We start from the raw sequence: 24,261 nt of genomic DNA, 5'->3' as shown, positions 1-24,261 counted from the left end.
CCGGCCCCTTCGCCACCCGCTCGCCGCTCTTCATCTTCGTGCGGAGGTCGCCGCTGCTGCCGCGCTCCTCCAGCGGGTACTTCTCGTTCGACGCCGAGCGGAGCCCCGCGCCCCTGGGCTGCGATAAGGCCACGCAGACCCCCAGCCCGCCGTGCCAGGCGCTCAGCCACTGCCTCAGCGCCATGGGTAAGCTCTGGGGCGCGGCTCCCCATCCTCCTTCTCCTCCTCTTCCTCGTCTCTCCTCCCCGCCGGGTTCGGCTGCCCTCGCCTCCCCCTCCTCACCTGGCTTGGCTGCCCTCGCTCCCCCTCCTCGCTTGGCTTGGCTTTTCTCAGAACCATGGAAAACACGAGTTCTCGTGGGGGCGTGTGAAGGTGTGAGAGCAGAGTGCCGGGGGAGATATGTAGAGGGTGAATACACAGTGTAAGGGTAGGTTGAAAGTGCCGGAGTGGTTTTCCCACCCCTCAGCTGGCTTGGCTTTCCTTGCCTTCTCCTCCTCACCTGGCTTGGCTTTCCTCAGCGCCGTGGAAAACACGGATTCTCGTGGGGGTGTGTGAAGTGCCGGGGGTTTGTGTGCAGGTATGAATGCAGGAGGGGTGTGTAAAGCTGCGAGCGCACAGTGCTGGGGGATGGTAGGTGCATGAGCGGTCCTGCTCTCTGCCTCGGCGTCCCTTGGAATGCTGGAAAACGCAGGTAGCCACGTGAGGCACCTGCAGCAGCACCTCCCGCATCCCACCCTGTGGATTTTGGGAGCACCCGAGCCGGCCGTGCCGCAGGCTGGAGGCTCTCCCGGCGCTCTGGGATTTGTGGAAGCTGGCCGGGCCCGCCGAGCAAACAGAGCGCCGGGGAACTCCCGCGCGTCCAGCGCCGGGGTTTTTATTACTATGATGTTTATTCTTTTCCGGGCTCGGTCAGTCGCTGCCAGGGGAGGAGGAGACGGAGTTGTTGAGTCCAGCTTCCTACTCAGGGCTTGCTCGTCCAAGCCTGTTTTGCCAAGCAAGTGGCTCCTGGCTCGTGCGTCGCTGCCGGCTCTCTCATCGCTCAGTGGCGGAGGTGCTGGGGTCATGCATCCCGAAATCCCGCTGGGAAGCGGCCTGCAGGCGGGCGGGGGCGTGTTTACGAGTGGCTTTGCCAGGTGAAGCCTCTCCAGCAGGGAGAACCTGCCCGCGGGAGCTGCCTGCATGTCCAGCATTCCCCTCTCCTGATGAATTTGCTCTAATTGGAGGAAACCTTTGAACTTCCACCTTTTAGCTTCCACCAGGGCATGGTTGGAGCGTGGCATGGGGATAACAAACACCAGCTCCAAGCTTTCTGGGATCTAAACACCATCTTTTTTGGTTGGTGGTGTTTTTGCTCCCTCCCGGCTCCGGGCTGTGGCTCTGGCTGCGGAGGCCTGGCTGTAACGTGCCCTCAGGAAAGATTTTGTGACATTATTGCAGTAATTACAGCTTAATTCAAGTTTCACAACCTCGCCCTGGCACGGGCAGGCAGGGATGCTCCCGGAATTCCTTGCCGGGAGAGCCGAGACTTCGGTTTCTTTTTTCCATGGAGAGATTGAAGTTTTCCCTGTGTTTTTTTTTTTTTTTTTTTCCCCAAATTCCTGTGTTCTCATCAGCTGTTTTATTGGTGCCTTTGCTCTGTGAGTGTTGCTAGGGACATCATCCTAAACAACTATAAGCAAATGGAAAATCCTCAGTGCTGTTTAACCAGGATCCTTGGATACTCCCGGATTGGTTGAGCTGGGAACATGGAGCCTCAAGAGCTGTTCTATCCCCATCCAGGCCTGCAGCTCCCAGGCTGTGACTTCCCATGCAGCTCTCCTTGGGAAGTACCCATGGCTTTGCCCTGCACACCTCCTCCTCAATCCCTGTGCCTTGGCAGTGTCCTGCTGGAGGTGTGCCATGAAGTTTTCCGCATGGAAGTGGGTCAGTCCCTTGGGAAGGAAGCAAAGGGGCTATTTTTGTTGTGCTTTTACCCACTGATTTTATCTGTTGTGAGCAGAGGCTGCGAGGTGGAGAGTTTCTCTCGGAAGCATAAGCAATAATAATAATTATTATTACTAAAATAAACAGGTGCTTCCTGCGACCAGGAGCGACGGATGCTCCCGGCCTCTCCCATGGGCAGTGGGGAACTGCTCCAAGGCTGCTCCAGCATGGCAAACTCATGCTCTGCCTCAAAAGTCCTTCTCTAAATCCCATAAAACCTTCCCCAAAGGTTTCCTTGAGGGCAGAAAACATGGAGGCAGCCCTTGGGAATGCCTTGGGTTGTGTAAGGAAGAGTTGTTGGTGTGGATATTTTGGGAAGTGATGCTTTGGGCTGTTTTGCCTTCCTGACAGCTGAGGGGGCACACCCAGCTGCCTCCAAAGCCGTTTTTTTTGGGAAATGAGACAAAAGCAGCGAGGGGATGCTCTGGGATGGGAGGGAGCAAGGGTTGCAGTGCCAGCCTGGCATATCCAGGAAGATGATTTTGGGGATGGGAAGGAGAGGAGCAGGGGTGAGTTGATTTGGTTGTGCTGGAGGAAGAGACTGATCCTGCTTTTGGGGAAAGAGGTTGGCAGAGATGGGGAATTCCCAGCTGGGGGTGTAAGTCACCCAAGACAAACTCACCCTTTGTGGAGGGGTGTTGGGTGACTCTGTGTCTGGTATTTTGTGTCTCTCCGTGGGAGAGGTTCCTTTCCTTCCGTTGAATTTTCGGTGTGAAGGCGTGTGTTTGTTTGCATGCAGATTTTGGGAATGTGTCTGGAGCAGCTGCGCTGTGAATGGGTTTTCCCGGTGCGCATTCTCATGGGGAGAGAAGCAGCGTGAACCTCCTGTTGCTTGCAAAGGAGATTCTCCCTGTGCAAATAGTTGGATTTAAGGGGAAGACCTTGAGCTGGGAATCTGGTGGTGATATCCTGATGCTCTTGTTTTGGAATCGCTGCTGTTTTCTCCCGGCTCTCCAAGATTTCCTTCAGGGGGGTTGGATAACCAACGCAGGAGCTGAAGTTGCAATTTGGGGTTGGTTTTTTTGCCCTTCCGAGCCGGAACTGCAGCAGTTCCATGCTGGAGCATCCCACGGGCTGGAGCCAGACGCGGCGTCCCGGGGGTGCTGGTGGCCCCGGGCTGTCCCCGTGCCCGGTGCAGCCGTGTCACCCACGGTGACGGGCGCCGGCTCGCGCTATGACTGTGTCCCCCCGCCCCCGAAAGCGCCTGTGACTGGTTTGGGGACCAGTTATGACTGGCCCCTTTCGCCGCCGCCGCTCGGCAGCGCCGCAGAAAGTTTTCTGAAAACCTCAGCCCGATTTCGCTCTCAGCCACCGAGCCCAGCCCGAGTCTCTCGGGCGGAGGAGCCCCGTGGGCGCGATGCCGGGGCAGAAGGAAGGATGGAGCAGGGGGAAAAGATGGAGCAGGGGGAAAGGATGGAGCAGGAGCAGCGCCGCTCCCCCGCGTGGTTCTCCTCACGTCCCCGGCGCTCCTCGCCTCTTCCTGCCCCGGCTCGCCACGTGTTTTTGTTTCCCTGGCTGGGCCGGCCCCGCTGACGGCGGCGGTGGGATTTGGGAAGGTCGCTCCGCCCCGGCCGAATCCCGTTTGGCTTCCCGGAGGAGCCGGGGCGGAGGGAGGGAGGGAGGACCGCGAGCGCCGCGCGTGGTTCATTCACCGGCGGGAGGAGAAGCGCTCGGGGCAGGCGGCGGGCGCTGCTCCTGCGCTACTACAGCGTGAAAACAAAACACATCCTCCGGCCAAGCAGCGCTGCCTTGGCTCGGAAATGCATTTTCCAGTCAGGTTGGAGCCAGGCTTTTATTTAATTTCTTCTTCTTCTTTTTTTTTTTTTTACTGCCCCACTAAGCCTTTGAATATTTGGAAGATTGGAAGCTATTCCTGTTCCCTTGTGATTCCTCTGAAGCTGTCGTGCCAAAACACTGCTTTGTTTTGTGCAGTAATTTTTTTTTTTTTTTTGGGTTGTGTGGGGTTGCTTTATTTTTATTTTTTAAAATTTATTTTCATTGGATTTTTGTTTGTTGGTTGGTTTTTTTTTAATATTCCTTAAGGCTGTAATTCCTGCTCACATCCTGCACTTCGTGGGAGGGGGATGAGGCGGTGCTGGTACCGTACGTGGTCCTGTCTCCTTTTTTATTCCCTGGCTATTTGGAGGATTTATCACGTTTAATAACTTTTTAAGATGGAGATGTAAATAATTATGTATCCTGCAGTATAATTAATACATTAACTCCTCCTTTTCTCTTTCAAGCCAGCACTTGGATTTGCTGGAAGTGTGGGAGAAAGCCAGCTGTGGCTTTCTCCTCCCTGTGACAAACCCATTGGTTTTCCTTGTTGGGCACTTGAGGATGATTTGGGGAAGAAATGTTAGAACTGGATGATAATATCCAGGCAGAGGGATTTTAAGGTTAGGGAAGGAGTTGCTGCTGAAGGAAAGAAAGAAGAGGAGGAAGAGGAGGTTTGGCGAGGGAAGGAAATTGGAGAGTGGCATCTTGGCTTTTATCCCTCTTTAAGAGGGACCAAAGTTTGTAGATGCTCCTTTGGGAAGCCTACAGTAAAAAAAGGAATAAATAAAAGCCTAGTAGTAATAATAGTAATATGGAAAGAATGAGGAATAAAAGCCTGTACATTGTATACCGTGAGTCCCCACATGCGCCGCCTGGATGTAAGGGAATTAAAATATAGTAGTAATAAAAAATAGGAGTACAGTGGCAAGATGGGTTACTGCAGAGTTTTGTGGAGTAAGTTCTCTACAATTTGTTCTTGTTCCTGGGTTTCCAACTCTCCCGTTTCATCCCACGCAGCTTCCCGGTGGCAATCCCACTCTCCGGCCGAAGAGGTGCAGCCGGAAATCTGGATCGCGCAGGAGCTACGGCGCATCGGGGACGAGTTCAATGCCTCCTATTGTCCACGCAGGGTAACTTTCCCCTCTTCACTTCCCATTTCTCTCAAAGGGAAAGGCTGAATCATCTCTGGAAACTCTCTCTGCGGTGAGCGTTTTGTTCACTCAGACGGAGAAAAGGCTGCGCGGGTGGGCCTAGACCAGGCAAATCAGCGGCGGCGGCGGCCTCAAGTCAATGAAAATTAACCTTTAAATCAATGAAAAATAACCTTGAAATTGGGGCTGGAGCCCTTGGGGCACCAGGTTTGCACGAGGTTTTTGGGGCAGAAGCGTTGGGTTGGGCCTGGACCTGGTGGTGATGAGGAAACTTTTAAAAAGGAAGAGGCAGGGAAAATTTGGGGGTGGTTTTGGGGGATGCGATGCCTGGCACTGTCGCTTTTAAGGAAGCATTCAGTGGGATTCCTAGCCCAGCTCCCAAATCCCGGCTGCTGCAGAGAAGAGACTCGGTCCCAGAATTTATTTCTCTTGCTAAAACTGTTTTGAAAGAGTTTTTATAAGCCCATGAACTCGCTCACCTTGGGGTGTTGCAGCCCAAGTTGGTGTAGTAATGCCAAGGAAAAGCCCAATCCCAAGGCAGCCCAGCCCAGGGGGTGAAGCAAGAGGAGCTTGCGGGTGACGCGGCTGCCGAGTGTTGCCGACGGCTGCGTGTCCCTGCTTGTGGATTCTGCTCCCTCCCCTTGGGCTCGTCCGTGGGAAGAGGAGCCAGGAGCAGTGTTGGTGATGGAATGCCGGCTGCCGGATCCTTATCCATCCTCTTTGGCTCCCAAATTGCTCCTGCAGTGTTTCCTCACTGCTCCCAGGGTTGGCTTTCCTGCAAAATGGGGGTTAAGCTGCCATGATCCTGCTTTTTCCTCATCATCTCCACCTGCTGCACTCTATCCAAACGCTCTGGCATTCCTGACCTGCAACAAAATGGTGATAAGCTGATATCCTGAATCCAGAATCCAAAATGTGCATCTTCCGACCTCCCCCATCCAGGCTGATCCCTTGTGATGCAAAGTGGCTGCTTTTTGGGATGAAAGGACATCTTTCCAATGAAAGGGGGGGATCAGGCTGTCCAGAAAGCTGGAGGCACCGGGTAGCAGCAGGCAGATCTAGAAGAGCAGGAGGAAATGCAGAGTGCCACATCATGGGATATCCTGAGCTGGAAGGGACCCACAAGGATCATCCAAATCCAACTCCTGGCCCAACAATCCCACGCCCAAGAGCGTTTTCCATACATTCCTGGAGCTCCGGCAGCCTTGGGCCTGTGACCATTCCCTGGGGAGCCTGTTCAGTGCCCGACCACCCTCATCCCTTCTCCCATCTCCTCCCTGCCTCCCAGAGCAGTGCCTTAAATTTGGAGCACTTTGTGAGGAGAAGGAATGTCCTTCTAGCGGTATCCCAGCTCCTTTGGTGCTGGAAATCTCTGGGCACACCATGCTGCTCCCTACAAACCTGAGGTGGATAAGGGGGTGAATTTAATGGGAATAGGGTCATTTCCCAGGCAGCAGCAGGATGAGGTGCAGGGAGCATCCCCCGGGTTTGCACGAGGCTGTTCCCAGCACTGCAGCCGCAATTCCAATCCGGGGCTGGCCCGGGGCGAGGAGCGGAATGTGGAGGACGCGTCCTGTCTGCTCAGGTGACACGAGCAGGGGACGTCATGCGTGACCCTAAAAACACTTTGTACCTGGTGCAGTCAGCATGTGACAAATTCTCCCTCCTTGCAGCCAGATCTGGGGAAATTTCAGCGCTTTTAGGCCATTGTTTAATTATCGTGCCTGAGGCGCTTTGCGGAAAGGTCCCTTTTCCCCCTGGCAGCTGCTCCGGAGGGGAAGGTGGAAGGACTCGTGCCTGCCGGCCCCGCCTGGCTCTGGGGTTTGCCCTTTCAGCCCGAGGTTAGAAATGGGGAACTGCAGCCCTGCCAGAGCCGCACTCGCCAGGCAGGTTGGGGCTGTCGGACGGGTCCCGGTGTTCCCTGGCGCGTTCCCAGTCACGTTCCCCAGGGCGTGGCCTCCCCCCGGGACCACTTCTCGGACAAGACACCAGGAAATTGGGCAATTCGCCATCCAGCCGCTCCTTGGCCCAACAAGGCTTGTGGGTCCAGGGCTTTTCCTGGAAGAGGGGGCATCCCTTGGCTGCTGTCACGAGCCCCAAGCTCTGCTAGCTGCAAAGTGGAAATCCCAGAATCCCAGAAATTGGAAAATGCCTCCAAGACCGAGTCCAACCTGTGACCCATCCCCACCTTGTCACCGAGTGCTACATCCAGTCATTCCTTGGATACCTCCAGGAATGGGGACTCCACCCCCTCCCTGGGCAGCCCCTTCCAGTGTTTAACAACCTTTTCCATGGAGCAATTCCTCCTGATGTCCAACCTTGAATGTCTTGTTTCAACTCCCCAGTTATTTTTATACCTCTTTATTCCAGAAAGCCTGATTTTGGCATTTCTCTTCCCTCCTTCTCTAAGCCTCATGATGCTTTTATTTGCTTTTCCCGTGTTCTCCGCCACGTTGGGGGTCAGGGTGGCGGAGGAGAACCTGCTGCTCTTCTCACTGAGGGATATTTTTAGTTTGTTTGGAATTTTTTCCTCCCACCCTGTGGTTTTTAACCCCCCTGACTGTCCCAGCAGGACTGGCTGCCCCTTGTTTTCCAATCTCCTGGCAGCATTGCACAATTCCTGTGCCAAGTGCACACGACATCCCTGTAGCAGTGCCACCCGATCCCAAAATCCATGCTCAAGGCCAGCATGGATGGGAGAGGGCAGCACCAAGCCCAAAAAAGACTCGAAACATGAAAGGTTGTGGGGTTTATTCTCAATCTTTGTTAAACACTTCACTTGGTGCCTCTGGAATATTTTCCAGGTGTTCATAGCACGGGATGGGGCTGCCTGCTGGGAATTAAAGTCACCACTTTGGTTTTCCTCTTCTTTTCTTTTTTTTTTTTTTTTTTTTGTTTTTCTCCCTCCCTTTCAGGGTTTCTTGGATCACCAGGTGGGAAACCCCCAGGTCGTGATCCTGCGCCTGCTGCGTTACATCATCCGCCTCATCTGGAGGCTCCAGTGAGCGCCGGGCGCATCCCGAGCCACCAGGACTGAATTCCTCACTGGGAAAGCCCGGGAAGGACGGACACATGGATGGATGTGGGGCTCCCACCCTGCCTCTCCCCCAGGACACGTGGCAGGATGAGGGTGGACATCCCTTTCCGACCGTGGCGTTTTATGGCAGAGTGGTGTTTCCTCGGTGTTTCTCTCCACTCTTTTTATTCATTTTCTAGCCTGTTTTTCCCGGAAGAGTCTCAGAGAAAATGTGGAATAATGTTTTGTCATCCTTCCTGGAATCCTGTGGGATGAGCCCCACAGCGGGAAAGAGGGAAACCTGAGCCAGCTGAAGGGCAGAGCCGCCAGAGTTTGCCTTGCAGAGACTCGGATTCCTCGCCTCTCCCTTTGCCTCCGGGCTGGAAAAAGGGCAGAGGGATTTAATCAGCACTTCTCTTACCTGTAAATACCTAATGCTACCCCAAATCCAACTTCATTTGCATCATGCAAATCAGCCTATTTCCTGCTGATTTTTTTTTTTTTTTTTTGGTTTTGATATCTCTATTTTTTTGATCCACTCTGAATTTCAAGACTTCGCTGTCGAACTCCAGGGTCCAAACCATCACAACCAACCAACCAAACCCCAAACCACCAGGTTGCCTTTTTTAAAAGAAATTCTTTCTATAAAAGTGTGAAAATGCTTCTGTAGTGTCTGATATCAGATGAGGGGGACTGAGTAACCCAGCAATAAACCATTCTGGAGGCAGGGAGCAGCTCCTGGAACGCCGCAGCCGGAGGCGACGGCAGCAGGACCTGCTGTGAGTCGTGGCTGTCAAAAGAGGTTTCCAAGATTGTGTTTTCCTGGGATCCTCTCCGTCTTTGGACGGGGATGAGCACCCGGACGCAGATGGAAGGATGCCAGCCTGACATGGATCCATCCAGGACATTCCGTGGGGATGTGACTGCTCTGTGTCCTCCCAGAGAACTTCCCAGGTGCTCCATGGCCCAGGGCCTCTCCCCTTTCCCCTGGAGCCGTGGATACGGGGCTGTTCCCATTGCCTCCCGGCGGATGTTTCCGGGGATCGGCTGCTCCGGCCATCCCATATCTATGCACAACCATCCCCCTGCCCTCAGGCTGGTGCAGGTGCTCCCCAAAGCCACGGGCTTGTTTCTCATCTCACCAGCACCATAGGAAAAGAAAAGGAGGAAAACCCCATCCCGAGCCCCCCCCGGCGTGGTTCCTCCCGCTGGGAGAAGCTGCTGAGTGCCATGGATGATAATTAGTGTTAATTAACGATGGACAGACCCCAGTGGGACCTCTCTGCACGGCTGTGCCTGGCGGGTCAGAGCGGGGCCTCCCCTCCTGCTCCAGGAGGAGCACGGAGGGAGTTTTAACCTCAGTTGCCAATTTTATTCCCTTTTTTTCCTTGGAGGTGCACGGTGAGCAGCGGTTGCAGGAGCAGGGAATGTTTTGGGAAGGGCATTTTGGAACCCTTTGGAGGGAACCTTTGCACTGGTGGAGAGCGAGTGGTTCAAATAATGAGGGAGCTTGGCCAGGGTAGATCCTGCTCCTCATCCCTTGGGATTTGCCTCTGGCTTTGGCTCGCCGTGCTGCCCCAGCCAGCCCTTTTTTACTGTAGGCTGCCCCCAGGGATTTCCCATGGGAGCCTCCATGGAATTCCACTGGCAAAATGAAAATTAAACGGATAAAACTCGGCAGCAGAGCGGGGGAAACCCAGCAAGGTTTTTTTTTTCTCCCAGTTGAGTTCCATCCTTGCTGAAATGGTGCTTTGGGATCTCCCAACTTTTGGCATCCCAGAATGTGTCCCTTGGAGTACACCAAAGAATCACCAAAGAGCACTTTACCCCATCCTCCCATGGAGACAAAAACCAGATTCATTTTAAGGAAAAAAAATTTAAGGTATTGGCAAAGTCTCCCAGGGCCTTCTCCACAGGAGGAGTTCCCAGCCAAAAGTCATAGGAAAAGGAACCCCAAAAAGCAGGATTCCTGTGGAGTTGTGAGGCTTAGTGGGGAAAAGCCCCCAGAAAAGCCTCAGAACAGAAGAATGATATAAAATAGGGATTTATGTTCCTTTTAGCCATGTTGGCTGCCTGCTCTGGGTCATTTTTAAGTGTAGCCTGTGCTCTGTGTTGCACCAAAAGGATGAAGAGTTTTCCTTGGAAACCAGATTGATCCCATTCTCGCTTCTCCTCTTTTCCACCAAACTGTAAATACCCAAATATTTATTAGAGTAGAGCACCGTATTATTTTCATCATCTGAGCCAAATATCTGTGTGCAATGTATTCCCTCTCCTTTCTCTCCTGTAAGTTTTGTACAGCTTAGAAATACTTTAAAAAAAACCTACAAAAAATTAAAAAAAAAAAAAAAATCCTGTTTTTTATCCTACACTTTTTTAGAGTTGAATCGGTAAATACTGTAGGTCCTATTTCTGGTTTTGGTTTTTTTCCCCCCCCTCTGTAATTAATGCACTCTACTGTTTAATGCTGTAACTTGTAGAAATGTTGTATATTTATTTCCTGCTTATTTAAGTTCCTGTGAAGATTTGGTTTCCTCCCTGCCAGAAGTGTTGGATCCCCTTCCAAAGCCATCGTGGTGTGGATAACGAGATTTTAATCTTCTTTTTGCTCCAAGTGCCTAAGTCCCCCATTTCCCATGAGTGATTTAGGCACATCAAAGACTTCAGCATTAGTGAAATTCAGTGGGAATTTGGCTCCTCCACCCCCCGGGATTGCTCCAGCCAGGTTTTCCTGGAGCAGCCATCCCGTGAATCACTAAATCGTGTCGCAGGACCCAGCGTATGTAGCATTTTTGACTGCAATTTCCCTGCCTTCCTTGTGTTTTGCACTGATGAATTTTGGACAGGGTAATTGCCACTTTACTTGTGCAATACTGCTGTAAATAATCGCAAGAGCCTTGTTTTTTTGGGGGTTGTTTTTTGGTTTTGTTAAGAATCTTTTATGTTCTTAATATGAGTTTTATATGAATAAAAACTTTCAACTATTTGTCCTGAGTGCTGGGGTTTTTTTTTTGGGGGGGGGGAGGGTTGAGGCTCTCCTGAGAAGAGGATATTTGTTGCTTTATCACCAATTTTCCCCATTTTTCACCCATTCTCCCTCCAGACATGGTGTTTCCCTCTCCATTTTGGTGTTTCCCTCTCCATTTTGATGTTTCCCTCTCCATTTTGGTACCCTGCAGCTCCAAGATGCTCCAGGCCACCCAAAATGCAGCTCTTGAATGAATTGGCTTTGTCGGGTGCTGCCTTGAGTGTTCCCAATCCCAAAAGCTGCTCCAGCCAGGAGTTATTTGGGGATTTCTTGGAATTTTTTTGCTTTTCCCCACATTTATGTGGTTGTGGGCTCAAGCCCAGCTGATGGGCACCTTCCATGCTTTCCTTGTCCCCAGCTGGTTTTCACCAATATTGAAGTTTTGGGGTTTATTTTATCATCTGTGCCTTGTTTTATTTCTGTTTTATTATTTAATGCATTGGTGAACATTATTTTGATTTTATTCTGGAGCATCACTACTTTTTCTCTTTTATTATTTCACATGGCAGTTTTTTTGTTTTATCATTTTAAAGCTGCTCCTAAAAATTCCCATCCCACCTTCCTTCTGCCTTGGCCCTCCATCCCATTTGGCCCTCCAGCCCTTCCTATCCCTCCACTTACTCCTCAGCAGTCACCACCTGAAAGGGATTTAAAAACAAACCCCCAAGTCCTACTTGATAAACAACCTAAAAAAAATTCTGGATTTTTTTTTTTTCTTTTTTTTGTTCTTGAGTGTGTTTCAAATTACAGAAGTCCTGAAAGGGAAGTTTATTGGTTTCAGGTGCTATTTTGGGGGCTTCTTTAACTCACAAAAAAAGGTCTTATTGCCCAGCCGAGCCTGTGGCAGCTGCTGGCCCCACTCTCCTGATGGCTCTGGGTCCTGTTGGAATTTGGAAGCCCATGGATGTGTCCAGATGAGCTGTCACACCTGGGACAAGACCCTGCTGTGACTCAGGTTGGGAGGAGCTCGTGACCTGCCCAAACTTGGTGACCTTGGAGACACAATGGAAAGGGAAATGCTGCCCCTCCAGCGGGATCTGCCCTCGGCACGTGCCAGGGCCAGGTTGGCCATGGCCAGCTCCAAGGGGGTCATGGCCACCCTGAAAGTGCTCCTGGCCCAGCTTGGCCATGGCCAGGTTCAGGTTGGCCACAGCCTACGCTGGCCATGACCAAATCCAAGGTGGTCGCGGTTCCGGTTGGCCAAGGCCAACGTGGCTGCGGCCCGAGTTGGCCATGGCCCAGTTCAGGGTGGCCATGGCCAAGTCCAAGGTGTTCACAGCCACGACAAAGGCAGTTGTGGCCTGCTGGTCATGCCAAGCCCAAGGTGGTCACAGGCCCACCAAACTCAGGTTGGCCACAGCCCACGATGGCCACGGCCCAGCCCAAGGTGGTCACAGCCCAGGCCCACCAAAGCCACATCATCGGCTCTTCCCCACGAGCCAGGCCCTTTCTGCACTTTGAAATTCTAGGAACTCCTAAAAACCCCCACGCAATTCTGTTTTAAGGATGACAAATTGCTTTCCTTCCTTGAAAAGGAGCAAACTCCCAGCTTTCCCTCATGGAAAAAGCCACAGCACCCTGTGTCCATCGGAGCTGGACGCGCACGGCTGCCAGGTGCTCACGCTGGTGGGGACACGCAAAACTGGGACATCCCTGCATTCCCAGAACCCTGCCGGCCTCGGGAATGCTGAGCAACCCGAGCTGAGCATGAGATTCCAGTCATCCAGAGCCACGGGAGCGACACCAGGCTCTCCCCACACATAGAAATAAATATATTTATGTTTTTTCCAATGACTCGCCGCTGACCTTTCAAACACCTGTGCAGCCTAAAGCAGCTAAAAATACCCCCCAAGCTTTGCATTTGATTTTCATATTGCAACAAAGCTCACTCTTTCCAGCGGCTTTTCTGCCTTTCTGGCAGGTCCTTGGATGCTCGACCTCTCCCAGGGTCACACCCGGCAGAGATGGAGATGGGAAGCTTTGGATACCTAAAAGCAACAAAGGGATGGTAAAGATGCTCTAGCGGGGTTTTTAGAGGGTGTAAGATAAGCTCAGGGATGGTTGGACCAAGGGGACCTTCCCACTGCCCTTCTTTAAGCATCCCAAACCTCTTTTCTATGGAATTTTGAAAAATTAAGTCCTGCAACCCAAGGAAAGCCAGACAACGGGGTTATCCCTGATGGAGACACCGCTGTTCCAACAAAAGCAGGTCCTGTGGAGCTCAGGGGGCCTCACACAGCCCTCGTGGGGACACAGGGCCTGGTCTTCCCGGAGTTGATGGATTTCTCCTTGCTGGGTTTGTGACAGGCTCCTCCATCCCTTTTCCCGGGAGGACGCACTGGGAGCCGGCGCTTCCCGGCCTCGCAGGCCGTTAATTAACCCGCGCCTCGTCTCGCTGCAATTACAGGCAGAGTGGGCCGAGCTGACAGCTTTTTGACAATGCCACTGTTCTCCCGGCTGGTAATTAATGGAAATAAAGTTGGGAGATGGCACGGTGGCCATTCCCGAAGGATGGGAAGGATGGTGAGCGCCGCAGCTCTGCCTCTCCACATGCTCGCACCACGTGTGACCCCACACTAAAAAAGTCAGGGTTTGCAGAGATCCTGGTGGTTTTCACACAAATAATCCCCCTGGGATTTGAGGGAAGAGCCACGGAAGCGCCTCAGCCCACATTCCAACGCCCATCCCTCCCGGAGCCGCAGGAGTCCCCTTGTCAGCCGGGAGCAGAGGGGACAGTCACGAGCGCCTGCCATTACCATTCAAATGGCTTATTGGCAGAAATGGGTTTAAAAATAGGGGTTTTATGATAAACAAAGTAACCTCATACAGGAAGTGAGCTGCAATTACTAAAACATGTTGTACAAAGCTGGTAGAGAACAGAGCTGCCCCACAGAACCGAAAAAACAACAACAAACCCCAAGCCCTTCAAGGGGGGAGTCCAACATTTTCTTGGGGATTTTTTTGTTTTTTTGTTTTGTTTTTTTTGAAGGAGGGAAAAGGGGTGAACTGAGGGGAGAAAGGACTGGGGGGGGAGAGAATTTCTCCTCTCCACGTGGCCCTAAAATAAAGGTGATGCCAAGGCAGCTCCGCGATGTGAACCCCAAGTCTGAGAGCGCCGGGACTTCAGAAAGTGTCGGGTGCTGCTGCTGCAAAGGTTAAGAAGTTTTCCTTCCGAAACCCCGAGTGTGGGCTGTGAAAGAACATGGTACTGAAGAAAAATTTCCCCAGGGCTGCTCTTTGATTATCACCAAAGCCATCGAGTTTCAGTTTGAGTGATTTGTATTTATTTATAAAAACAAAGATGAAATAAGTAGAACGAAAACAAAAACCTCATCCTAATTTCTGAGCTGGAGCCTGATTTATTCGAGCAGAGACGTTCAGGTAGAGCAGGCTGGGTTGAGAAAATGAGCTGAGTTACCCTTGGGCTGCAGGGCACATTTTTTAAGGTTAAAGAAATACCATAAACGTCCCCAAAAACACATCCGACCACCCCCATCGGTGCCAAAATGCTGATTTATGAGTGCCTGGGCTGGGCAGCAGCTCCAGCCACGGGGTTCAACCCTGGTTTGGTGCTGGAGCATCTTAATTCGAGTGGGAGAACAAAAGACATTTCTCTTTTCATGTGTTTTCACTTCCATCGTGAGAGAACCAGTTAAAAAAACACACAAAAAAGCCCTTTAGTGGTCTCACAGCCTCCACCGTGTTGTTTTTCTACCTATTTTCTGTTGTTGGCTTTTGTTATCAGTCTCATCTGCAATTTGTGGCCGATTCTGTCATGTTTCAGGCAGACAACGTGTTCCCAAAACTGCTTGCAACCTTTCACGAGGGTACAGCGGCGAGGACAGGCACAGCAGAACCACAGCACAACGAGAAAAAGGGCAGATTTAACCCCAAAATCAGTGTTTGCCCAAATTTGTGTCCCCAAGGCAGGGACAAACCCCGGGGCAGTGCTGGGTGACACCAAACCAGCCCCTGCCCACCCCCTGGAGCACCCCCAGTTTAACAGGAATTGATTCCATCTCCCCCTCGCAGGAGAAGCCGAACTCAGCCGTGTGCGACCCGTTGGATTTTTCTCGATCCCAAACAGCGTCTCCCAGCGTTTTCCCACCCGTGGGCACAACCCCATCCCAAATATCCCGGCTGAGCCCTGGTTTTGGCAGCGGAGCGTGGATTCAATCACTGGGGCTGTGAATTACCACCGAAAGCCAAAGCCACCGACCTCGCAGCCCTTCAACATTAATAGCGAAACCAAAAAGCAAATTAATACCGCAGGAGCAGCGGGAATTTGGCAATTTGGTTGAAATTCAAGCAGCGTCACCCCGGCGCACGCCACGCTCGGCGTGGGGGGCGATTCCGGCCAGCAGCAGCGGCTCTGGAGGAGCAGAGGGGTCGGGCGGAGGGGTCGCGGGGGGTTCGGGCTGCAGGGAGGGCTCGGAGCTGTGCCCCCGGGCTGCGCTCCGGAGCAGCGCGGGGCTCTCCCGGGGAGCCGGCGAGGGAAGCGCCGCGCGCGGCCCCGGGGACGCCTCGGCGCGGAGACAACCAATTTGGGGGTTTTTCAGGGCAGGAGGCGGCTCGGCGGGGGCTGCCCGGCCGGGGGAGGACTGAGCCATTGTGAAACCCGGCTCCTTTTCCTGAGGCTGCCGCTGCCGGCGGCGCCCGAGCCCGGCGGTGCCCGAGAAACAGCTCCAACGGTTTCCCGGAGCGGGGGCTCCCCCGGGCCCGGCACCCCCCGGCGCTCGGACACCACAATTTCGGGCTCCCCGGAGCACGGAGCAGCAGCCAGCAGCTCCCTCAGGAAGGGCTGCCGTCCCCCCCGAACGCCTGCGGCCCCAAACCTCCTCCCTCAGGATAAGTGGGAAAGGGGGGGGTCCCACGGCCTCGCTCCCCCCATCCCAGTGCCCCTCTTTTTCCGCCAGGCACCAATCCACGCGCTTGGTTTGGCCAGGGAAACACTAAAACACAGAATTTCAAGTCAATGTCTCAGGGCTCTCCCAAAGCTCTCTCCACTTCCTGTGACAAAACAAAACACGCTTCGTTTTAAACTTATTCTTCCTCTATTTAGTGCCGAGAAACGATGACCAAAAGCACCCCCAAAAACCCTCCTGGGATTCTCCTCCCTTTCCCAAGCCATCCACGCCCCAGGCAGAGGATGGAGCTGGGCTGGAACAGCCTCAGCAAGGCATGCAATCTTGAATTTCAAACGATTTCATTTCGAATCTCGAGCTGGGCTGAATTTCCACTTCGCTATTTTCGTGTCACCGCTGCTCGAGTCAAATGCTGCCCCCCCCCCTCCACGTCACCGATCTCGAACCTGAGCCAAAAGGTGGCAAAAGGAGGGGACGGGGATAAATTTGGGGTTTTGGATCATCCCCTTCCCCGTGCCGGGGTCAAAGCGACTGGGAATATTTGCTGAGGGGTGCAGGGAAGGAAGATCGAGACGAATCCGTTTGCTTTGACTCGTGTGGGAAGAATGGAGCACTGGGAGTCCCCAGAATCCTCAGGCTTTTCTCGCTCCATTCACCACGGCTGAAGAAACCAGAATTCTGGGAATTTCAGGGCTAGGAGTTGGATTTTGATGATCCTTTTGTGTCCATTTCAACTTGGGATATTCTCTGAGTCAAATTTCCAGCATTTCTGGGCTGCCCCCCTGCCAACGCTGCTCCCTGAGCATCCCTTGGGCAGCTGGATGGAAAAATAGGGGGGGAAAAGGGAATTTGCGGCTGATCCGATTTTGCTCCATCATAATTTTTTGAGCGGATGCTTGAGAGGGATCACTCTGACCTGAGGGGGAAAGGGTTTTATCCCAGAAAAATGGTAACAGTTGCCTTGAAAATGCCCCACCTGGAAAATAGCACAGGATTTCCCCAGGAGTTGGGAATTTGCCTCAGAGAATTAATCTGGAATATGCAACACCAAGAAATGCACCTGCCAGGGGGGCAATACCTGTCAAATGCATGCGTGCTTCCATTTATTCCAAATCCTTGCATTTATTCCCAACGCTTCCATTTATTCCCAATCCTTTTCCTTTGTAAAAATAATCCTTTTCCCTCTTTTTTTTTTTCTTAAATTAACCCCGCACAGCTTAATTTGTACCTCTAAGGGCATCATTACTATTATATGAATGATATTAATTTCATTATATTTATCGCATTACATTAATTACATCTATTGTGTCACATTCCATTGTTAAACTTAATTCAATAAATCTATAATTCTATCACTCAACTTTATTTAATAAACAAATATTTCGATGTTTTCATCACCATATCGTTCAATAAACACACAAACAGCTTACGTATGTGAATATATTTAATCATTTTAATTAAATAGAAATAAATGTCTTTGTACGTAATATGTAAATACATAAAAATACATTTACATATAAATATAAATATATTTACATTAATTTAATTTTCTATATGAGTATACAAATATAGGATTTATTTAAGTACAACAAGCAGGGCAATGGTGGGAGCTGTTGGATTTGAATTAATTGCCCTGATGAATTTTAATTGTCCTGATAGATTTTAACTGCCCTGACAGATTTTAATTAATTGCTCTGCTGGATTTTAATTGCCTTTCCTGACTTAAATTCCCCTGCCTGATTTTAATGCCATGGAAAAGTGTGGAAGAGCCCAGTGAGCCTGGGAAGGGGCACCTTCATGCTGGGATTTGGTCCTGAATATTTGGCAAACATTTCCAAAAGAAAATAAATTCCAAACATCTGGAAAGCCCCAAATCCATAAAAAAGGGACTGGGTGTCCTTGGAATCCCAACACCACAGGAATGGGCTCCGGAAGGACCTGGGTTGGACCTGGATGCTGGGATGGACATGGCAGAATCCACCTCCTGCCCCTGTATGGGATTCCCAGGAATTCCCAGCGGGACAAAAGAGCAGCTGCCCAAAGGCTCTGGGAGTGGGCACTGGGAGGGGGAGAGGAGCAGCTGGGAGGCATCGAGTGGCAGCACCAGTATGACCAGTAAGACCAGTAACATCAGCACAACCAGAACCAGCAGCACCAGCACCGGTACCACCAGTAACAGCACCAGCACCACCAGTACCAGCACCAGTATCACCAGCACCAGCAGTACAACCGGAACCAGCAGCACCAGTACCACCACTCAGCGGCAGCAAAACCAGTGGCACCCACACAACCAGCACCAGCATCAGCAGCACCAGTACCACCAGTATCACCAGCCTCTCCAGCAGCACCAGCCCCAGCAGCCCCAGTACCACCCGTGACACCAGTATCACCAGCGACAGCAGCCCCAGCAGCCGCCCAGCCACTGCTGACTCATTCCTGGCCGGAGCCTCGGGGCTGCTCCGTGGGGGTTTCCCTTCCTCCTCTGCCACCGAGTTACCCAACCCCCCCTGAGGTGGGGCTGCAGTTCCAGGAACTGCTCAGCTCCCCACGCCCCAGTTCCAGCCGAGGAGTCGAACTGGTGCTGCTGGGAGTGCTGATGGCACCCACAGCCTCGCTCCGGCACAGGGACTCGGATCAGGCACCCGGGATTCCCGACCTGGCCCCCCCGGCTCGGCGCTTTGCACCCCAAGGAACCCATCCCAAAGCCATTCCGCCTTTCCCACATTTCTCCATCCCGTGGAGACACTCACCGGATCCACGGCTCCTTCCCCACATCCTCTGGAGCGTCTGAGATGGGGAGAGGGAACTTCCAGGCCTGGGTATGTTTTCATAGCAATGGGTGGAAAAATCCCAAAGTGCTGACTGCACTTGTTTCCCACCATTAAGTGGGGACTGAAATAATTGGGAAGGGGACAAGATCCCCCTTTCCAGTCCTAATCCCAGCGAGACAGCCGTGCTCCTGCTGATTCCCTGAGGAAAAATAGGAAAAAGAGGCTTTTTTAAGTTTATCCTCCTTGAAAAACCTCTTCTGCTTCTTCTGTTCCAGAGACAGGGAATCACCTATGGAGGAAGCAGCACTGGGAACGCTGGAAGCAGGAGAAGAGAGGGATTTCTGCCCCTTGGCTCCCAGGTTTGTGCCGGTGGGTTTTGTGCCGCAGGGTGGGAATTGTCCATGGCTTTGTGCCCCCTCGGATCCCAGGCAGGATGCTCCACCACAGGGATTCATCACTGTGCTTCCCACACTTCTCCTTCTACAGGCATTTAATGGCAAGGGGTCAGGATCAACTTCCCCGGGAAACCCTCATCCCACACAGTTTCTGCTGGAATGCCATGACACTGAGATATTGAGGATTAATGGGAATGCCAGGAGGAACACTGGGATGACAGTGGAAAGCTTGGCTCTGGCATCCTTCCCTGGGCTGCAGGAGTGGTCCAGGCAGAGCAAGGGACAGACAAAAATCCATCAGCCAGGGAAAACTGTAGGAATTCCATTAAATTCAGTCTCACTTTCCCTCTGCTCAGAGCCCCCCACTTCCCGGGCACAGGCGCATCCCCCTGGAGCAAATTCTCCACACAGCAATTCCCGAAGCCACCCATGGATCCCCTGCCGTGGGATCCCTCACGCATCCCAGAGCAGCCCAAATCCATCCCACGTCCTACCTGGCCTTGTCTCGCCGAGCTCCCAGCTGCAGCTCCCAGCTGCAGCCAGGCACATCCTTCAGCCTGGGATGTGCCGAGGGTTTATACGGCTCTGTCCCCCCTCCTGTCGGGATGTGGGGAAAGAGATTTTCCCATGGCCCAGGGGCTCTCCCACTTCCCCCTTTGGGAATGGATGAGGGAGATTTTTCTCATCAGAAAGAGCCTTTGCTGGGAAAGGTCTCATTTCCCAGGGCCTGGAGCCAAATCCATGGGGACTACAGCCAAGGGGGCTGGGAAGGGGATGAGATACCCCAGAGCGGGAGGCTCTTTCATCCAGGGAATGCATCCCGAAGCTCTCAGGCACCTGGATACTCTTCCAGCCTGGAAAGCCCCGTTTTCCCCCCATTCCCATCTAAAAGAAGCTGTGACCTCCCAGCAAATCCTGTGGGAAAGGCTCTGGCTCTGTGAGGGATGGAAACCATCCCCATTCCCCAGGGAACAGCTCCAGAGATGCTCACCCCACTCCAAGCCCCGTCCCTTCCAGCTCAGGGACCTTTTCCCTCGCTCCCACTGCAGGGGGGTGGCTGCCACCCTGCTGGTGTCCCTGCTCCCGGGTTTTCCCACTCCATTTCTGTTCCCTGTGCTTTTGGAGCTTCTCTATTTCGGGAAAACAACGTGGCCTACACCTGGCTTGGGGCAGGGCCATGCTCCCGGGTCCAGCCGGAGTTCGGAGATGACTCAGGGGCACGAGCAGCCCCGAGAGCGGTGACACGGCGGGAAGGGGGAGCCCCGGGAGGGGGTGACACGTCGGGAAGGGGGAGCCCCAGAGTTTTCAATCAGCCTTTTCCAAATCCACGCTAATCCAACTTGGATTTACGACGCCGAAGCGGCGGCGTGGATCCGGAGGGGTTTGGCACTGAGTGCTGCGTGGCCGTGCCATGGTCCAGCTGAGCATTCCAACCTCAATCCCTGTCTTCAGGACCCACTGGTGCTTTAACCCTTCCAGCGCCGTCACCGCAGCGCCAGGAAAAACCCGGCAGTGCCTGAGGGAGCTGCCATGGGATGAGCAAAGTCCTGGCTCAGCTGAGGGAGGAAAACCACCCAAAAGCAGCCCCTTTTTGTCCTCATCTGCGGCTTTCACCCATTTCCCATCCAGCTCCCTTGGCTGGGGCTCCAGGGATCACAAACCTCCAAATGAACCCAGGAACTGCGGAATTCTGGCGGCGGCGGAGCACCACAGAGGCTACAGAGGCACTAAATGCTTGGATATTCCCCCCCAAGACCTAGGAGATGGATGCTCCTCTTTGCCCAGTGCTTCCCACAGACACCCCTGGAGCTCCTCCCAGCAGAGCACAAGGCGGTGGGAAATGCCCTTCCTGGAAGAAATCCCGTCACGAGCATCCCATGGGAAGGAGGAACGTGAGGAGGAGGGCTGGGAGTGTTTTCCACTGCGGTGAGAAAACACTCAAACCTGCTCCCTTCCCGCCTCCTTTCCCCCGATACTGCAACAACACAGGAAAATGTGCTGGCAGTCATCAGCATCTCCCTGGAAAGCGCCAGGTTGCCAGCCCAGCTTCCAAATGCAGCTCTCCAGAAACCGCCGGAGTGGCTGCAAGCTTGAGGGAACGCCAGAGTCATGGTCAAGAATCCCATTTTCCTTCTAAAAAGTAAGGGGTGGAAAGTGCTCCTGCTGGATATTCCCAGTGGGATGGAGCTGCTGCAGGATGCAGATGCCAAAGGATGATCTCACACCACCGCCTGCATCACCTGCGGGGTTCAGCCACGTCCCCCATGGCAACGCAACCCCTCAAAGGCGCCGGGATCCCTCGGGATGGCCTGAATCCCGCGGGATCCGGGTGACTTGTCCGGCATGCCGGCACCTGCTTTCCCGCAGAGCGAACAAACAAGTTGCTAAGTCACAGCAAAACCATGAAAGCAAAACCACAGAGCCCCAAAGCGCCTCTGAGTCACTCCCCGGCCGCCGCCACGGCCCCACAGGCCTCCCAAAATTCGCCGCCACCTGCAGCTGCTGATCCGCGCTCCGAAGGGCCGCTCCAGAGGTGCTGGAAGCGTTTTCCAGCAGGGAAAGCCTCTCTGAGTGGGCACAGGCACGGATGCAGGAGCTGAGGTGACGGCCAAACCGAGCTGGCAGCCCCCGCTCCTTCCCTGTTTTCCCGTCAGCTCACCTGGATGTTTCACTGCTGCTGTTTGACCGTGGCAAACCCTCGCTAGAACGGGCATGGAGCCGGGCCGCGGGCAGCCAGCGCTCCCGGGATTAGTCACCGCCACTGCTGACATGAGTCACGGAGGTCTGGCCGCCCTTGAAACCCGGGATTTTCGGGTTCTCGGCTCCGGGGTTGTCCCGGGGACACCTTTCGGTAACCGGTGCCCGGTTCTGAGCAGCGCTCGCCGCCGCCTCCCGCCACCGCCGCTGCCCGAAACGCCGCCGGGGCTTTGCCGTGGGGTTCCGCAGCGGCTGGAAGGGCGGGATCGGTCCCAAAGAACCGTGTCCCGTTGGGGCCAGAGGTGGGAATCGTGATGGAGGCGTGGGATGCAGCCGGGTGACGGCGGGGCCACGCCGGTGGCCCCGGTGGCGATGCCGACAGAGGTCACTGTTGCCGAAAAGTTGCGAGCCCCAGCCAAAAAACAAAAGGGAACTCGGCGGGGAAGGCGGGGATGGGGCCGGGCTGGACCAGGCAGTGGGACCTTGCCGGGAATGAAGCACCGGGAAGCGCAGCCGGCACCGCGATCCACGGGACGGGGTGAGCTGGAGAAGCCGCGCTCTGCCCGCAGCCACCGCGGGACGCCCCGGGGGCCGCCCAGCCGGGACTGAAGGAGGATCATGAGGATAATTCCTCCCCGGAGAGGGAATGTGCTGCCGCGGGATGATCCCGAGGGCGAAAGCTGAGCCAGGGCAGGAAAAGCAGGGAGCCCGGGGCTGCTCGACCCCTGGCAGAGCCCCTCAGCTCCGGGACAGCCCATGGGAAGCACGAGCTTCCCCAGGGAACCGCAGTTTGGGATGGCGGGTGGTGGGACAGCGGGAGAGGCAGGAGGGGAACTCGCTGCTGCCTTTCCCAGCCCAAATCCCGAGGGAGAGCACAGAACCAGCGGGGAGTGCGGCACAGAAAAACCCAAAAAAGGTGACTAAGCACTGTGGGGGGAGGGATGACGCCAGCGGAGCCCGGCCTCCGTTCCCAGCTGTGCTGGCTCCTGCCCGCCGTTATCATGGAATCCTGGAATGGTCGCAGTGGGAATGTTCCATAAAGCCCATCCCGTTCCACCCCTTGTCATGGGCAGGGCATTCCCCATTCCCCTAGCCCAGGTTGCTCCGAGCGCCCTCCAACCTGGCCCCGGAACACTTCCAGGGATGGGGAATGGAGTTATCCGGGTGCAGGACCAGGGAGAACCTCCACATCCACCCTCCACATGCCACCTTCCCCCTTCTCCGTGCCCGAGCAGCGCTGCTTCCCTCCCTGCGGCTCCCGGAGCATCCCTAAATTCCTGCCAGCTCCACACCGCATCCAGCGCTCCTCCAGCAGATCCCTCCGGGACGAGGCAAAGCGCACACCCCGAGCAGCAAGCCAGCGCGAAATCCCAAACATTCCCGCTTACTCCACGGGTTTTTTTCCCCGCGACTCCTGGCAGCGGCCGGAGGGAAGAGCGCCTTACCGTGGGTGGCGGGGCCGGGCCGCCCCCGGGCCGGGGGTTCCCGGCGTTCCCACGTGGAGCCGGGAAGCGCAGCCCCGGGCATCCGTAACGGGCGCGGGCGGCCCGGGCGCGCTGTGCCCCGATCATTGGTCCAGCTCACGGCACCGCTGCTTTCAAATTCTGCTCGAGCTGCGGAAGGAAACAGGAAGCCCCAGAGCTCCTCGCCAGAGCCTCCCGCGCCCACCCCCGCCCACGAGCTCGCCTCCCGGCCCAAACCCTGGAATGGCGCTTCTCCCGCATCCGGCGGAAACCGGGAGCATCCCGACGCCGAGGTGCTCGCAGGGATTTGCTAAAGCTTCTTGGTTTCAACTCGCCGTTTTTCATCTCATTCATGATCAAAGCACCTTCGACTTCCAGCTTGCCCGGCCACCAGGAAGCATCACCCTGGGAATGTGGCACAAACCCCATGGATCCATCGGGACAGCAAGAGGATTTAGGACACCTCCAGGTTTCTCAGCTTTCCGCCCCAAATCCAGCATTTGGATTTTCGGCTCTTTGCCTGACTGAGATAAACCCGGGAGGCTCATTCTGGGGTCCGGGTAGAGTCTTGAGGAGGGAAAAAAGAACATTTGTCCTTGGAAAAGTCGAGGGGGAATCCCATTCCTCATCCCTGGCAGTGCCCAAGGCCTGGTTGGATGGGGCTTTAAGGAAGGCATCCCTGCCCATAGGCTTTAAGGCCCCTTCCAACCCAAACCATTCCAGGATTCCATGAAAGCCCAGTGTCATTCCCTCTGGGAAATTAGCACTTCATGCTTCCCATTTCCCCAGTTTAGAAGGAAAGAACTTCCCTGAGCTGCACCCACCTCCCAGGGCAACACCCAGGATTGCCCCACGAGATCTCCTGGCTCCTGTGATTTCCCATCTGTTCATGGATTCATTGAATTCACACAAAGAAGGTGCTTGTGGAGTAGGTTTGTTAGATTAATTAAACTAATTAAAACATCCCTACGAAATCAGAGCAGCTTCTGAACAGCTTAAAAAAAGGGGGTGAGGGTTGGAAGTTTGTCACGGGCTCTCCCTCCCTCAGGACATCTCAAGCAACTGGAAAACCTCAGTGAATACACAGTACATTTGTTCTTTTTTATAGGAATC

The 24,261-nt window shown here is 54.0% G+C and overlaps 1 protein-coding gene and 1 long non-coding RNA gene across 2 annotated transcripts in view; both read left to right on the top strand.

The window, feature by feature from the left end:
* The window catches only part of BCL2L11 (BCL2 like 11), a 13,375-nt gene extending 2,460 nt beyond the window's left edge, over positions 1 to 10,915 (top strand). The window contains exons 3-5 of the mRNA XM_042038920.1: positions 7 to 186; positions 4,780 to 4,892; positions 7,829 to 10,915. Coding sequence (XP_041894854.1) covers positions 7 to 186; positions 4,780 to 4,892; positions 7,829 to 7,918 — 383 coding nt within the window. The 3' untranslated portion in view covers positions 7,919 to 10,915. The remainder of the gene's footprint in view (positions 1 to 6; positions 187 to 4,779; positions 4,893 to 7,828) is intronic.
* A 7,472-nt stretch (positions 10,916 to 18,387) lies between these two features.
* Positions 18,388 to 20,694, top strand: LOC121669672. Its single transcript, XR_006017844.1, has 3 exons — positions 18,388 to 18,641; positions 18,869 to 18,952; positions 20,618 to 20,694. It is a non-coding gene; the product is annotated as an uncharacterized LOC121669672 (long non-coding RNA).
* The last annotated feature ends 3,567 nt before the right edge of the window (positions 20,695 to 24,261 follow it).

Source organism: Corvus kubaryi, unplaced genomic scaffold, assembly GCF_017639235.1.
Source record: "Corvus kubaryi isolate FWS band 111438036 unplaced genomic scaffold, C.kubaryi_AGA036_p1.0 37393, whole genome shotgun sequence".
NCBI classification, from domain to species: domain Eukaryota; kingdom Metazoa; phylum Chordata; class Aves; order Passeriformes; family Corvidae; genus Corvus; species Corvus kubaryi.
This window is presented reverse-complemented; position numbering and strand designations above follow the sequence as displayed.